This window comes from Vulpes lagopus, chromosome 7, assembly GCF_018345385.1.
Source record: "Vulpes lagopus strain Blue_001 chromosome 7, ASM1834538v1, whole genome shotgun sequence".
In the NCBI taxonomy this organism is placed as follows: domain Eukaryota; kingdom Metazoa; phylum Chordata; class Mammalia; order Carnivora; family Canidae; genus Vulpes; species Vulpes lagopus.
This window is the reverse complement of record NC_054830.1, coordinates 112,690,174-112,708,148: the sequence shown is the minus strand read 5'-3', so window position 1 is coordinate 112,708,148 and position 17,975 is coordinate 112,690,174. Positions and strand designations below refer to the sequence as shown.

General features: G+C 36.3%; 1 protein-coding gene across 10 annotated transcripts in view; it reads right to left on the bottom strand.

Moving 5' to 3' along the window:
- Nucleotides 1-17,975, bottom strand: part of RAPGEF6 (Rap guanine nucleotide exchange factor 6) — a 186,534-nt gene that overhangs the window by 23,321 nt on the left and 145,238 nt on the right. For 8 of the 10 annotated variants that reach the window (XM_041762080.1, XM_041762085.1, XM_041762083.1 and 5 more), the window contains 4 exons: nt 16,793-17,176; nt 8,601-8,812; nt 4,245-4,368; nt 1,875-1,898 (listed from right to left, as the gene is read on the bottom strand). In XM_041762080.1, the coding sequence (XP_041618014.1) occupies nt 1,875-1,898; nt 4,245-4,368; nt 8,601-8,812; nt 16,793-17,176 (744 nt within the window). The remainder of the gene's footprint in view (nt 1-1,874; nt 1,899-4,244; nt 4,369-8,600; nt 8,813-16,792; nt 17,177-17,975) is intronic. The other 2 variants (XM_041762081.1, XM_041762089.1) reach the window with 1 other exon arrangement.

The window sequence follows — 17,975 nt, the reverse complement described above, 5'->3', positions numbered from 1 at the left end:
GAATACATACAAAATTCTAATAACTAAAGACATTTTAATAAGTGACAAAAAATGTCTTCTACACGACTTTCCAAAACAGAACACACCAAGATGTAAGAATAAAAATACATAGCATCTGCAACCATCATTCAATACAACCCTAAAACTGAACAATGAATGTTACTTAAGTCATTCAACACCCCAAATTCCCACTAGGATGTACTGACCAAGTATTCTTTGTAACAGTAATGCCAGGAATCAATTTCTATATTTGGTGAGAAAAACCAGAAAAGACCAAGACATAAATGTGAAATACAGAAGAAAACGCATGAGAAACACAAAGAGAAGGAAGAACGTAGAAGGGAAATTTAAGTTCACCAAACTTCAACAGAAAACAAGATCACAAATAAGACAAGACTCAAGTTCAAGTGAGTGGCTCACAAAAAAAAAAAAAAAAAGGGATCCCTGGGTGGCGCAGCGGTTTGGCGCCTGCCTTTGGCCCAGGGCGTGATCCTGGAGACCCGGGATCGAATCCCACGTCGGGCTCCCGGTGCATGGAGCCTGCTTCTCCCTCTGCCTATGTCTCTGCCTCTCTATCTCTCTCTGTGACTGTCATAAGTAAATAAATAAAAAAAATAATAAATAAATAAAAAGATTTATTTAAAAAAAAAAATCCTTCTTTCATGTAATAAAAGCATCCATCTAACTTCATGTTTCACTATATATAGTCTTAAAATAACAAAATCCTTCATAGGTAATCTCTTCATTCACAAAAACCATTTATTTCTTCATCTAAAAATAAAAGGACTACATAGATGATTTATAAGGTCCTAAACAGTCTATGATTCTAAATAGATAACCATATAAAAGCAGAGATCTGAAAAGACCTGAACAACAAAAAGGGGCAGTTTCTGACGTGTTAGTTTTTTTTAATGTAAACTCTACCCCCCAACTTGGGGGCTTGAACTCACAGCTCTAAGACCAAGAGTTGCTTGCTTTACAGACTGAGCTGGCTAGGTACTCCTGATTGTATTACAGTTAAAAGAGGTAAGGGAGCTTCTTATTAAAAACGGTAGAAATTTAAAATAAAATTCAACCAATGTTATATTGTCTCTCATGGTGTTAGTGGATCTGAGGAATTAAAACCATCTTCTATTTCAATTATTTCTAACTGAATTTTATAGTATAGTTTGGATAAGGGCTGCCTCTTTTTGAAAAACATGAAAACATAACCTTAATAAACAAACTTCATCCATTTTTATCTTCTTACGTATTTATTTTTTATAAAATACGTCATCTGAAGAAGCTTTTTTTTAAAAACAGGCTCCATGTCCAACATGGGGCTTGAATTCATGTCCCTGAGATCAAGAGTCACATGCTCTACTGACTGAACCAGCCAGGCATCCCAACATACAGCATTTGAGAAAAAGAAAATAGCATGGACTCTGGAATTAGACTCCCTTGGTCTCTTATCCACCATTAGGGAGCTGTAAGAATTTAGACAAGTCTATCTTCCCTGTCTGCACCATGGCAACAACAGTATTTATCTAACAGTATGGATGGAGAATTCAGTAATTCATTTAAAGTGCTTAGAAAAATATATGGCACAGAGCAAGCACACACCAAATATTCACTATAATCATCATTTAACTGACCCTGCTAAATTAAAATCTACAAGGGACTTATGGGACATCAACAATAGCAAAGTAAAGGGGGGGGGGAAGCTAGTTCTATCACTACCTTCTCCTTGTTAGCAAAAGGCATTTGTCAGGAATGTAGGTTGACAGGGTTAATAGAACGCATGCTATTTTATGTGCGTGCATTAATGAACAGGATGCAGTATATGTTAAGAGTCGTACAATCTTCATTTCAGTTGCATTCATCTCTACACTTACCCCAGACTCCGCCACCTCTTCTTCCTGTAAGCAAGAGCCACAAACATTGAAGCATGGGTTTGAATAGGAAAGCACAGAAAAAAGACAACAGTTGAGAGTCAGGGAAACTATGGAGACAGAATAGAACAGAAAAATATTACTAAGAAAAAAATGGAAGTTAACAGTAAAATGACTTTAATGGAATGCAGAGGGGTAAAATGAATTATGGTATGTACCGAAGGTCAACAAACCCACAATATTCTTTAAAATATGCTTTTAGACTAATTGTATTTCTAATATCTAATCTGTATCACAGGCTTACGTTCATAAGAAACTTAAGAAAAAACATGTACTTATTATAAATTGTGAATTTAAAGTTTTTAGGGAAGGAAACCTTAAATTAAAGGAGAGAATTTTTAAATATTTTTTTGAAAGGATTTTTAAGCCACTCATTTAAGTGATAGGATGAAATGACAAAGATCATGAAGATTCATGTGATTTCTAAGGACAGAAATTTCTCTTGATGATGTACTTTACAAGAATTTTGACCAGCAAATCTATGTAAAATTTAAGTAAAATGTATCATCAGAATAAGACACTGCATTTCCTTACAATTAGACTGAACAAAGATTTTGGTTTTTATTTTTATCTGTCTTTGTTCCCCACTGGCCTCAGTGCACCAGGCTTGCACCCACTATGCTCCAGTGGCAAGGTGGCCCAAGACTATGTTTTCAGTTAGCAAACTGGTTTTAGAATGAAGAGGTTACTTTGTTTACACTAGATAATACACACCACAAAATGGACAATTACCTACTTAAAGAAAGAGTACATTTCAGTACTGGCTGACAAAGAAAACAGATTCAGGAAAATTCAGTCCATTTCAATTTGTCCAATCTAATTCTAAATGTTTCCTTTTCCCCTAAACTATATTCTACTTAACTCAGGCCGTTCCCCAGAAAATAGCCAAGTTTATTCATTTGCTCCTTAGGATTTTCCTCCTTTGTTCATTTTTGAAGCACAGGTGGTACTCATTATTTACTGGTCTGGTAAGGGCACAAATTCATTCTGTCTTCAGGAAGGAGAGTGCTAACATACAAATGGAGGTGGGTCCACGTAAGACAACAGGGAGTGGTGGGGCCACTATACAGAAACATGCAACAAAAGCAAAAACTTAAAAGAACAAAAAAACCAACAAACTCTCCTCCAGGTTTGCTTTGGTCCCTGGTTCTTAGTGTATTCTGCTTCTACACTGTTGAGCAATGACATGTCTCATTACATGTAGTGATTCGTAAGGGCAGAGTGGGATTACCCAAGAAGAGAACAGCTGACACACTCCCTTCGTCCATATTCAGAGGATCTCTACACTAGAGCAACCATCAGATCAACTACTTACAAAAACAATGACTCCTCAACACTAATTTAAATAAGACAAAACAAAAAACTTATCCTGACACACACTGATTGATTACAAAAACTCCACCTATGATTTTTAAAGTGTTTTTTTGTTTTCTTTGTAGACCATATTTTTTTAAGCCAAAGGAACTGCTCTTGCCTTCATTGTTATTTCATTTTGAAAAGTCTTATGTACTGAAGCTATATACAAGCTATACACTGAAACTATATACATAGGCCAAGAAGCAAATAGGCCCCCTAGATAAAAACCCTAGAATATAATGACCCTGAAAATATAAAAATTACTGAGAACAGCCTGATAACACACTTTCTGTAAGTTTTATATAGTTTCAGAAGACTTTGTTACTACCTTAAAAATCAATTTTAAAAAGCATCCTTAGAAGTTAATATGGAATACAAATAACATCTTCTATTTTTATTAATGATGGAACATGCTTAAATTTGCACTTTCTAATTTCTGTTAAAGTACTTACATTCAAATAAACATAGCTTGAAGAAAAGAATACATCTTAAAAGAATAAAGAAGACTTACACAGAAATAGAACTTTAAAAATATTTAGTAAAAATAAAAGACATGTGCAGACTACTACTTTACAAATTAAGTTGAAAACCAGAAAAGCATATGTCCTCTGTGATAACTTCAGTAAGGGTCAGCAATTTTCTTATATTTAAGTTAGTTATTTAACATAACAATAACAATACAGAATTATCTACATATTGCAAAAAAGTAATACAGAACCAGGGTTCAAATCTCAGCAAATTACATAATCCTGGGCAAGTTACCTAACTACCCTGAGCATCAGTTTCTTCAGATGTAAAAAGGAAACTTCATACCACTTACCTTTAAGGGGTACCATGATAAATTATCACTTGTAACTGACTTGTGTATAACAAATGGGAGATGGTTACTAAATGACAAATATTATTGTTTTATCACTTAATGCCACTCTAATACTTTTATACACTTCAATCCCATACCTCTGTCGAAACATCATAGCTGGGTCCATGTTAGCAGAAGTCATTCGAACAACCTGACGGATCTCCTTGGCAATCATTCTTAGCTTCTCAAAATTCACTAAACCATCTACTTTGGAGTCATTTCCTATGGGATAAAAGCAACTCTTTGTCAAAAAACTATATAAAGGTAACAGAAGTCAAGTTTTCCTTGAGGGCAAAAATTAGAACATTCTTTATCAAACTGCCACTTCTGTTTTCTTTTTTTGTTTTTGTTTTTGTTTTTAAGAGAAGGAAGGGGGAGTTTGGGAGGGGCAGAGTAAGAGAAAGAATCTCAAGCAGGCTCCATGCCCAGCAAAGATCCTGATGTGGGGCTTGATCCCACAACTCTGAGATCATGACCCGAGCTAAAAATAAGAGTCAGACTATCAATTGAGTGAATCATATATATACGATTTAACACTACTGTCAAGGAATGAACTACTGAGAGGAATTCTATTCCTATGGGAGCAGTGATTATGAATACTGGAAGGTAATAAGCTACTTAGTTTCTAAAATCAATTTCATGATGTTATAGGCACACCTATAAAATGTGCACCTCCTTAAATCTTACTCTCCAGATGCTCAGCCCACCCTCAGGCAGGTACCTGCATCTGCTCTTTTGGGCAGCAGCATATAGCACTTGAAAACTTAGGTTTTAGCCAGGGGTCACAAAGAGTGACCTATAGGCTTAATTAATCCATTAAGTTTTCTTGATCTAAAATACTTTTAAGGGCAGCTCCGGTGGCGCCAGCGGTTTAGCGCCGCCTGCAGTCCAGGGTGTGATCCTGGAGACCGGGGATCGAGTCCCACATCAGGCTCCTTGCATGGACCCTGCTTCTCCCTCTGCCTGTGTCTCTGCATCTCTCTCTCTCTCTGTGTGTCTCTCATGAATAAATAAAATCTTTAAAAAAATACTTTTAAAAATTGCTAAATAAGTTGTCAACATTGAAAACTTCTGACTGCTCTTAAAAAAAGGAAGGGTTCTAGTTTTTGATTTAGGAATAGCAATTATTAAATTAAGAGGTGGCTGACTCACAGAGTAAACTTTCTAGCCTGCCATTCATCCACCTTCTCTTTCCAAAATCTAAATTTACAATTCTTACTTGCATCAACTAACACAAATTTCCTTGCTCAAAAGTCCTTCTTTAATTTTTACTTCTGTTAAGTAGGGCTCTGAGGGAAAATTCACAGGACTTTCAAAATGATCTACTTTTCTTTGAAGAAAGTAGGTATGAGACCAAACTTAGCCCATCTGATGGCTTACCAAGTTCAGACTACAAGGCAAAAAAAAAAAAAAGAAAAAAGAAAGAAAAAAAAAGTATGTTCAAAAGACAATGTGAATGTCTATAGAAGTGTTTCTTTTTCATGCCTGACTTCAACAGTTAGTGTTACCCCACTTATCTACTGTGGTAGCCCCTGAAATGCCTCTGTGGAACTCCAAGTCCCTAAAGACAAGTTTGAGAACCTAGTGAGTCTGAAACACAGCATGGTCTCCCTCCTCATAGTAAACAGAACCTATACATTGAACATATGAATTGTTCAGGTTCTCAATATGTGAGTTGGAAACAAAATAATCACCAAAAGTACTTTTCAAGTCACATAAACATATTCTGAGGGAGCAAGTTAGAAAGATATGATCTGAAGCCTATCACAGTACTTCCTTATGAAAAAGGAGTGGTAATGAGAAGGGCCAGTAAGATTAAGTAATTAGAACAAGCCTTGTGCTAAGAATAATTAGAAAAATTGAGCAAAACCAGAAAAAAACAAGTATTTTAGGGGCATCAAAAAGCTATCAAGGCTGTGTAGATTTTGAAAAGGAATAAAGATCAGGGGAAAGTTTACCATTTCCTGGTGCTTGATCCTAGGGGCATCTACTGATTCAGAAAAGGCAGATGACAAGCTTAAAAAACTAAGCAGTGCCACCTCAACTTATAAGATTAGAGGAAAACAACTTAAGTCCTGGTAAACCTCCAATGCTTTAGGTTGGGATCCTGAAGAGCTATCCTGGGATTAAGGATGAACTAAATGTGACTAGGATACAAGTTCAGCATTAAATTATCTCCAAATGTGAAAAGGGATTAAGGTGACTTTTGGGTTGCTAGCATACCTAGCTGTCTGACAAAAGTAAGCTTTAATTCTCTCTGGAGGAATGGAACATCATTTTAGAGACTTTAACTATGTTAAATATGTACAAAGATACAGGAAACAGCATTGAGAACTCTGGCAGAGAATATAAAGATAAAAAAATGTAAATTATAAACGTGACCAAAAAGAAAAAATAAAAACCTCATAAAGCACAAGAACTGGAACTAGGAAGTCACTGATATTTTGAATAGTAAATTACATATACTTAAAGAAAGAACTAATAAATTGGAAGAAAATATCCAGAATGAAACTTGGTAAAAAGATAAGAAACAGAGAAGAGGGTGTAAGACAATACAGGCAGTCATTAGGTCTAACAGAGATGAAATCAAAATCCCTAAAGCAGAAGTTGGAAGACAAAAGGTGAAAAATCTGAAGGTGAAATGAAAGAGAATTTTCAGAACTCATGAAAAATTACAAAACAGAGCTTTCAAAACATCTTACCAACAAATCAGGACTAAGAGAAAACCCAAATGCCACACCTAGTTACGTCATTGCAAAACTAGAGGGAAAAAGAGAGACAAAGATAAGAGAAAGTTATAAGGCAGCTTTTGGAAAAAGGGCAGACTACAGTCACAGGAACAGCAGGTAAGACTGATGATTGACTTAGTATCAACAATGAAAGCCACGACACAATGGAATAGTCTCTTACACTGTTCAAAGAAGACAACTGCCCATCAAAATTACGCCTTAAAAATTAATATGAAGACATTTTTAGATAAAAGAAATTAAGATATTTCATCATGAGCACACTTACACTTAAATAAATCATAACTAGAGTTCTACAGGAAGAAAAAAACCCAACCCCACGGAATTAATTTACTTTACTAGAACAAATACCATAGACAAAAATTAATTCAAGAAGATTGTTGATAAAACAGTAAAAAATCAGTAACTTAGGCTTTTAAAACTAAGAATGTGCTGTTCTTCAAAAGCTAGCCTTGACTCAAAAGGTAAGTCATATTACACCCAGGATTTATAAGAAATACTTAAAAATATTTTCAACAAAAGAGACAACCTGATTAAAAAAATACAGAAGAAACCTGAACTGATAACCACATAAATATATGAAAGGGTGCTCAAACTCATTAGTAATTGGGGAAATACAAAGGAAACCACACCACTATTGAAATGGGTAAAGAAGAATGAATTTACCAGGTGTTGCACTTCAGTACATAATGCCAAACCCTTTCCTAAGGTTGACTGTATGAATATCAGATCCATAAATCCCACCTTGAATGATATGAGTACTCAAAGCAGCATTATTCATAATAGTTGAACAGTGGAAAACTATCAAATGCTTATCAGGAGAATGGAAAAATCCACTGCGTTGCATTCAGGTAAGGAAACAGTAGTTTTGAAAATCAAGTACAGCTACATTCAAAAACATGGAAAAACCTCACAAATCTAATGTTGACCAATAAAAGTCAGAAACCAAAACCAAACCAAACCAAACCAAACCAAACCAAAATACTCTGCAATTCCACTTAGATAAAGTGCAACAACAGATAAAACTAAATCCCAGTATGAGGAGTCAGAATAGTCCTTACTTTTGGGAGAAGAGAATGAGGGTGGTAGTTAAGGCATTTTGGTTTTGGCCAGGGTGTTGGTTACATGGGTGTTTGTTCTGTCATAATTCATTTATTTGTTCACTTGTTTTGGGCACTTCTCCATGCCTAATTACTCTACTAAGTGTTGAGTAATTCATTTTTTAAAAAGTTGGAAGGAAAAATATTACTGAACAAAGTAACAAATATGATCAGCGGTCTGATACGAGTGTAAGCCAAATTTATGTCTGAATGCATATAGTTAACACCTAAATTTGTTTTTGTCAATAAACGTGGGTTTTAATACCAAAAAGTTGCTGCATTTATAATTAGGTAAAGCTTTAGTAACATAAAAGGCTGCAAAATATATGAAATATAATAAATCACAATTCTGTGGAGTTAGCTAAAACTAAACAAGTAACTTTTATTTTTATTATTATTATTTTTTGTTTTTTTTATTTATTTATGATAGTCAGAGAGAGAGAGAGAGAGAGAGAGGCAGAGACATAGGCAGAGGGAGAAGCAGGCTCCATGCACCGGGAGCCCGACGTGGGATTCAATCCCGGGTCTCCAGGATCGCGCCCTGGGCCAAAGGCAGGCGCCAAACCGCTGCGCCACCCAGGGATCCCAACAAGTAACTTTTAAATACCTTCATGTAGAAATGTCATATCTTTCTTGACAACAGGGAAGAGTGGAATAATTGGAGGCTGCATGCTTTGACTACTAAGAATATTTCTATATTTTGCCATGTTTCTAGATGGATCAAAAAGGTCCTGTAGATCTTGAAGGTGTTTCTCATACTTGCTTGGTAATTTTTCCCAAGTACCTCTGAGTCGTGCTACAGATGCCAGGTTCAAGCCACTGCCAAAGATGGGAATAAAAACATTAGTAAGAGACTTGGAGGAGAGAGAAAACTCAGGACAGTAAAGCATATACACCAAGTTTCTCTAATAAAGCTACAATAAGAACATATTTTTAATATTGTTGAAATGAACGGAGTAGAACCATGAAAAAAAAAAGATTCTTTGATCAGACAATAAGGCAAACTTCTTTCAGAGGAACTACATTACTTGTCTTTAATTGTATATCTGTAGCCTTTATTTTACAGCTTGCATATATGAGACATAGCACTTCCATAAAAGAGATATTTAATGTAAAAAAAACTTCAAATATCATAGTTTTGCTTATTTTATTTAGAAATAACTTTATAGAGACATTATCTACTTGAAAAAGTTTTAAGTAATGCTGAACATAACTGCTATAATAACTGAGTCAAGTTCTGGGGCTGAGGCAGCCTTCTTTTCCTGAGATTTTGTTCTCTCACATCCCTAATTCAAATACTTATCTCTAGGTTCTAATTTGTTCCTCCAAAACCTCCATATATTTGATGTCTTCTTTCTACAGGATTTTAAACTCAGCTCTCACTTGAAAAAACATTCATGCTCATTAGGCTGCAACTCCTATCTATCCCTTTTTGTCTGTACTACCACCTCCCAGATAGGCTGCCAAATGAACAGTGCATATACAATGCCTCCATTTTCTTACCAGTTAATCCCTCTATCTATTAGAGAGAGAGAGAGAGAACGGATGCACACGCAAGGAGAGAGGGAGAACCAGGCTCTTCAAGGTGCAGGGAGCCTGATATGGGGCTCGACCCTGGGACCCAGGATCATGATGTGAGCAGAAGGCAGATGCTCAACAGACTGAGCCACCCAGGTGCCCCTAATCCCTCTTTTATACTTGGCCACCTGACTTTTAGGGACACCACTGTTAAAATGTTCTCTTGGCTTCTGATTTTAAGGTATAAAGTTAAGATATCTTTCTTCCCATTGCCTCTCAGAGATCATCCCAAATGACCATAAGGATGAGTAACAGAAATGAAAATTTAATCTCCACTTCAAGTAAGAGATATCTGTAACTCTTAACATATTAAAAGATTGCCAAAAAATAGTCAAGGTCAAATAGGAGAATGGCAAATGCTGGAAAAGAATGTCCACAACTGAAGAGCTGAGCGTAAAGTTCTCCAAAGCAGGTAACTTACCTTGAAGGCAAGAATAGCAACCTCCTATCTGAAACAACACGACAGAATCCATAGGCTGATACAATGAGGCAGGGGCTGGACTGTGTTCTTTACCAGGGAGGGGCAGAGAAAGTACACAGGGTGACAGATTACCTTGATGTGAAGCAGTTTAACAGTGAGATTGGACAGAAGGTAGAAACTCTTGAGTGGTAAGCAGAGCTTAAGCTACCAATCTCCATGTGATGGAAAGAAAGGGTAAAACAATTCACATTCAAGCTCAGTTCTTGCTAGCCTGGAATAATGCGCTGGATCCTCTCCCATATGAACCTTCTGTAAATACTTGGTAGAGGAAATCTCTTGTCATTCAAAAAGAAAAACAAAAAATGTATAATAGGCTGCTACAAGGAAAAACGAATAAAGAACACAAAGAAAAATGTTGCCACCAACATTTGGGACTGTACAATGACCTAGCCATGATTTCAAATGAATTAGTAAAATGAAGAACTTAATGGGCTGATATAAGAGCTTAAGAAAAATATGGTAGAAGTTGATAAAAAGAAATTAACTAGTAAAGAAAATAAATGGAAAAAATATAAAATCAACACGGAAATGAAGGCCACACTGGAACCTATAAAAGAAAAAGGAAAAAACAAAAAAGACACTGTTACAAACTGGCACAAGTGACAGTGAGTAAAGGATTAACAAAAGTAGTCAGGAGAAATGCACAGAGTTATAAAGGACTGGAGAGAAAATAATAGATATGGAAGACAGAGGAGAGCAAAAATGTTCAATAATGGGTATCCTTGAAGAAGGTAACAAAAATAATAGAACTGAAAAAATATGCAGAAGTATAACTTGAGAAAACTACAGAAACTAATCAATTTATAAACTGACTAGGCACCACAGTTCCAGAAAGCCAGATACAGCACCAAAAGAGACGTAGAAACACAGATGTAAAGGTAAATGACTACAGAGACAACGACAGAGTATGGGAGTAATCTGAGAAACTAAAACAGGTATATAAAGTGCTAGTTATGGAGCCACTGTCTACAAAATTACCAAGAAATAATACCCAAGACAAGAATTTAAAGCCAAACTGTCACTTAAGTTCAAAGATAACAAAGAGACACTGAATATATTCAGCAAACAGAATTTCCACAAGACCTTCATGAAATGACCAGAAAACAAACTTTAACCAAGATCTGATTGGAGAGAGTGACTGATGTTAGCATCATGGCAGCCTAAAACAATTGCTCTTTTATCCCTCAATCCCAACAACAAAAATCTGGCATTTATCCATGAACAGTGCCTCTGTGGAAGCTATGGGACCCAGGACCATATGCCAGGTGACCTGGGGAAAAAAAGCCTTGCCTGTAAGTGCACCGGGTAATAGGCAGACAGACTCTGGTACTGCTTCTGGAACCTACAAGAAACTGAAGTGGTTCTTGCCCCTCTTGGCTGTGATCTGGGAATGCTTGCAGAACAAGGACTTAGTCACCTAAAGAAAAGAGAGCACTTGCAGAAGTCCAGGTTTCCAGAAGAGAAGTTCCAGCACTTAGTTAGAGTAAAACAACAATAACAAGTTTGGATGCCCTCAAGTAGGTAAAAGGAATAGTTTGATTTTGCTGGCATCACTCTTCCCCCCAAGGCAGCATAGCTCAAAGCTAAACTAGACAGCTGGTGATTTCTTCCACAGGGGAGAAGAAGAGCTGATAAGTACATGCCTGGTTTCTCTAATTGTTGTAGGATGCTATCAGAGACACTAATTTCACTCTTGCATCATCCAGATCCAGAACACCCATTAAAGTGGGAGCTCCATGACTAGGGTGAGGGAGCAGATCTGTAGAGTAGCATGTAAGATTTCTAGAGGACATTAAAGGAACACAGGTCCTGCTGACTGCTTCTGGACTCCAACAAGAAGTCAGCCCAGGAGCCAAAGGGAACATTTCATCTGCAGATGACCTCAAATGACCAAATGGCAGCTGCACTGCACCATGCACCCAACTCATACCCCTACACCTCGCTTCCACTGTGCTGCTGGCTCCCTGTCCAAGGTCCTGAGAACAAGCTCGGGTAAAGAAAGAACGCAGAAAAAAGGCCAGAGTCTGTGGGCAAAGGAGAAACCACAAAATTGAAGTGTAACACCACCTTCAGGAACTCAGCAGCTAACAGGGTATACTGGTGGATACCTGAGAATTCTCTCACAGAGGGAGCAAGAAGCATGGAGCAGGTATATCCATGCAATGTCTAATAAAGCCTTAGAATCTACAGCAAGACTGATAAAGGGCTGTGGTGTTTTTCTCTAGAGACTGTTAGTAAAAACTGCGAGGGGATGACTGCTACTTCAAATGAAAAAAAGATAGGGAAACATCACATCACCAAAAGTTTACAATAATCCTCTAGTAACCAAACCCAAAGACAGAGATCTACAATTTACCTAATAATAAAGAATTTAAATTAACTATCTGAATGAAATTCAATGAGCTACAAGAAAATTCAGAAAGATGACTCAATGAAAACAGGAATATAATACATGATCAAAATGAGAAATCTAACAAAGATACAGAAATCACAGAAAAGAACCATATGGATATTATGGAACAGAAGAATTCAATGACCAAAAGAAAATAAAATGTCATAGTGAACATCGACATCAGAGTAAATGAAAGAGAAGGATCAGTGAGAAAGAAGATAGGAACTTTGAAATAACTCAGTATATGAGGCGGGTGGGGTGGGGAAGAAGAAAAGAATGAACAAGAGTGAAAGAAGCCTATATGGTTCACTGGACTACCAAAAAGCCCAAATATCCAAATCACTGAAGTTCTAGAAGGGAAAGAGACAGAGAAGGGGGCAGAAAGCTTATTTAAAGAAATATGCCTGAGAACTTCCCAAGCCTGAGAAGAGATCTGAACATTCAAGTTTATGAAGCTAACAGATTATCCCATTACTTCAATTTGAAACCACTTTTTTCAAGACTCATTAAAATAAAACAGTAAAAAATTAAAGACAGAATTCTCAAGACAGCAAAAGAAAAAAGACGATAATCTGCAAAGGAACATCTATGAGGCTGTCAGCAGGTTTCCTCGGCAGAAAATTTACAGGCCAGGAGAGAGTGGGATAACATACTCAAAATCCTGAAAGAAAAAACTCTCAACTGATGACACTCTTTCTGGCAAAGTTATCCCAGAGAAATGATGGACCATCCCAGGAAACAAAAGTTGAGGGAATTTATCACCATTACACCTGTCTTACAAGAAACACTAAAAGGAGTTCTTCAAACTGAAATGAAATGATGTTAAACAGTAACATGAAAACATATAAAAATATAACACCACTCTGATAAAGTTAAATACATAGTTAAATTCAGGTAACTCTTAAAAAGGTAGGTATGGAGATGCCTGGGTGGCTCAGTGGTTCAGTGTCTGCCTTTGGTCCAGGGTGTGATCCTGGGATCTGGGATCGAGTCTCACGTTGGGCTCCTTGCGGGGAGCCTGCTTCTCCCTCTGCTTATGTCTCTGCCTCTCTCTCTCTCTCTCTCTCTCTCTCTGTGTCTCATGAATAAATAAATAAAATCTTAAAAAAAAAGTGTAGGTATGACGGCATCTTAGCCACTAAACTACAGAATAAAGCTTAAAGGACAAGAGTAAAAGGAACACACAATATAAAAAGGCAAACTCTAGCATGAAAAAAAAGTGGAGAGTAAAAGGGTAGAGTTTTGCATGTGACTAAAGTTTGTATCAGCATGACATAGTTTTGTTTCATCTGTTCATGGTAATCACAAAGCAAAAACCTATAGTAGACTCACAAAAGACAAAGAAGGGAATCAGCACATCAGCACACATGATCATCAATTCACAAAAGAACATAATAAGGGAGTAAAGATGAAACAAAGAACTGCAAACTAGGAAGAAAACAGTAACATGGCAGTAATATAAAGTCCTTACAATACCAATAATCATTCTCAATGTAAATGGATTGAATTCTCCTGTGAAAAGGCACAGAATGGGTGGATGAATAAAAACACAAGACCCAACTATATGCTGCCTACAGAAGACTAACTTCAGCTTAAAGGACACACATAAGCTCCAAGTGAAAAGACGGAAAAAATAATTCATGCAAGTAGAAACCAGGAGAGCCAGGGGTAGCTGTATTTGTCTCAGACAAAATGGACTTTATGCCAAAAACGGTAACAAGAGACAAAGTATGTCATTATATAATGGTAAAGGGTCAACTCATCGAGAAAACATAAAAATCATAAATATACACACACTCAACATTTCAGCACCTAACTGTATTAAGCGAACAGTAACAGATCTGAAGGGAGAAACAGACAACCATTCATCAGCTGGGGACTTCAATACACCACTTTCAGCAATGGATGATTTATCTAGACAGAAAATCAATAAATTGACTTGAACCACACTTTAGACCAAATGGACATAACAGGACAGTCCTTTCATCATTAGCAGAATACACACTCTTCTGATTTTTCTCTATTTTTTATGACCACAATGGTGTGGAACTCGGAATTAACAAGAGAAAAGTGGGAAAATATACTAATACAGGGATATTAAACAACACTCCCTTGAACAATCAGTGGGTCAAAAAACAAAAATTCAAAAGGGATGTAACTATCTCTCAACAAATGAAACTGGATACATAATGTACCAAAACCTATGGGATGGTACAAAAACTTTCCAAGACAGAATTTTAGTGGTAATTTTCTTTATTAAGCAACAGAAATTACCCAACTTTTCACATCAAAGAACTAGCAAAAGAAGAAACTCAGCAACAAGTTAGGAAAAGGAAGGAAAATAAAGATCAGAGCAGAAAGGTATCAAACAGAAACCAGAAAAATTAAAAAGATCAATGAAATTAAGAAATGTTTTTTGGAATGATTAACAAAATTGACAAACCTTTAGCTAGACTAAGAAAAACATGTCAAATAAATAAAATTTATTACTATCTAATTCCAAGCAGAATTGATGGATTCACTTGTGTCATCCCTGCTGTAAAGTTAGTATGTGCTTTATATTCTTTAATATACAATATGAGAAAACAAAGCAATTAATTTTATAGGAACTACTGAATACATGTAATGCGTACAATAAAATGTCCTTTAAAATAAAACAAACCTCTTAAATACTCCTCTTGGAGCTACTGTCTACCACCTTCTTTCAAATCACTTTCCTTGGCTTTAATGACATGATTGTAACTCTGCTGTTCTATTATTTCTTGTATTAGTTCTCTCTTTGGCTTGACTCTCTTCTTTACCCCTATACTCAGGATGGTCACTAGTTATGGTTCTTAAACCTTTTGCCATTTATTTTTTTACAGAGATCTCTCTTGGTGTCAATCAGGTTTTTGTCATAGACAACTCCAAAACTGAGTCTGTAAGTCTCAAATTCTCTAACTCTGTGCTTCCTACATAGTTTCAATTTCTACCATTCCAAGTGTTCATCAATTGCATCTTTGTTCCCTTGTTTTGGACTCAGCTGTCAAAAACTGAAGCAGGTGGTGTGATTGTTGCATTTTACAGATGAAAAAAAAGGGTCTTCAATTTTCTACTGACACACCACTACTACACTGAAGAGGCAGGACTCATACACAGGTCAGCTGATTCTAAAGGTTAATGCTGATTTCTGTTCAATACTCCTCCCTAAATATAAAAAACCAACAAAACTCCCAGAGCATCTAATTCAAGTGCATCCACCAGTTATTTTCATAAAGGAGTTTCTTACTACCATGACAGATTTATGACTATAAAGATTCCATCTCATGGGAGTCTAGAACGAGTCATAATTAAAATCTGTGGGGGGCGCATCATAGATGGGATTAGGACATAATTATGTTGCTATATAGAAGCACATGGCCTTATAAATGGACAAAACTACAACTACCCTCCACCTTTAATATTAGACTTCCTTAGAGAGGAATCTCTTTAGTGATCAGCACTATATTAGGGGAGGGTCAGAAAATACATTACCTACATTAGCCAATCTAGCTAATCATAATGAGTGAGGAGAAGGAAGATTCCCAGGACATATAACCATCCATACATCCTGGGCTTAGATACTATGAATTTTTATAATTCTAATTCTAAGGCCTACCGTGCTTGAGCAACAACATTCTGTGATATCCCATGCAATCCTTGACAGAGGTATCAGTGCTCACCAAATGGTTGCCATTCTTATTATGTCAGTGTTATCATTCCAAAAACAGCAATTTTAGGTTAGAGCACTGATACCAAACTGTGATATTTCAGTGCCAAATCACAGTGAGTCATATATGGAAAGATGCACAATACAGAAGTCTTGATAAAGCCCAACTGTTGGCCATACATCCAAAAAGGATATAACCCATCAGGGGGGAAGCAAGGAAGAAAAATGGAAAGGCAGTCTACCCTATTCAGCAAAAGAAATGTGTGTGTGTTAAGATTTTATTTATTTATTCATAAGACAGAGAGAGACAGAGAGAGAGAGAGAGGCAGAGACATAGGCAGAGAGAGAAGCAGGCTCCATGCAGGACGCCTGATGTGGGACTCAATCCTGGGACTCCAGGATCATGCCCTGGGCCAAAGGAAGACACTCAACTAACTGAGCTACCCAGGTGTTCCACACAGGAAATTTTTTTTTTTTTTTGGAAATGTTTAAACAAAAGATGGAAGAAACAAAATGAAGTCACTATCACTAGGATGGAAAATATACTAAACCTAAATACTCTAAAAACCTATTAGCTGGGCTTTTCTTCTAGTCACTTAACACCTATGGAAAAAATCAGCTTCATGTCTAAACTATACACAAATATTTGTACAAACTTACCTTATTATTGCAAACATGGAATTGAAGTTCTTACATTCTCGACAATGAAGTGCAATTTTAATAAAATGCTTAATAATCTTCATTCGTTTCAACTGATTTGATTCCGTTAAAATCTCTGAGGCAACCCAGAATGTCTCCTGGTTAACAATGTCCTCAAACTCTTTCAAGTGAGTATTTCCTGTTTTGGAATCTAACTTAAAAAGGTCATCAATGTATTCAGTAGGCTCAATATTACGAAACAAATCAAAGTCCCTCATTGACAGCTGAGTGGCCACCTCAATGGTACTGAGCTGCAGCATGGATAGTTGGCTTTCCTTAACTAGTTCTTGAGCATCTTCATCTGAACATAGGGTTTCTGTTTCCATGTTATTTTTTAAATAATATCTAAAAGAAAATAAATTGTTTTTATAAGTGATTTCACATTTATAAAGAGCACTTTCCTCATGACGATTGTCAAAATGTCATTATACGGATAGTAACATTTTGTTAAAAACATTATTCTCTTAAGGATGAAATGGTAAATTAACATTGTAAATAAGAAGACTTTAAAGAGATTGTCCTGTTACTACGCCATTTGACATCTATTACTTTAGAGAGTAAAAATGCTGATAATCCTGTGAATTTAATCATTTTATGAAACTACTTAATGTGTCAACAATTGTGTGTTCTTGAGGAAAAAAATCTCTGAGAGGGCTGGATGAAGGGAGGTGATGAAGAGTAGGTACTGTATTTTTTTCATAGACTGCATGAATGAACATCTGAATCAAGACTGTTACATTTCTATTCAGAAACTGTTCTTACACTCATTTTCTTCCTCATTTCTGAATCCCCAAGAGAAACAAAGAAGAATAAAACAGGTAAAGGAGAGGAAACCCTTCCACTAACAAGTTCTCCCTTGTTGAAAACCTCACTCCATAAAAAAGATCTTCATTTTCTTCTTTTTACATTGACAATCCTGTACCACTTAACAGTTAATAGATACATTTCAGAGTTGGGAAATATCTTGTATAGGGCTAGTGCTGGGGACAAAGATGTAATATTCTGTGTCACAAATGGCTTTTAGTTCATTTAGTTCATTTTCGTTCATTTAGTTCATTATATACTAAAATACAACTTGATCCCAGCTTAAGTTTGTGTCCATCTATTTTTGATTATCAAGGAACTATACCTCTTTTTCTTCCAT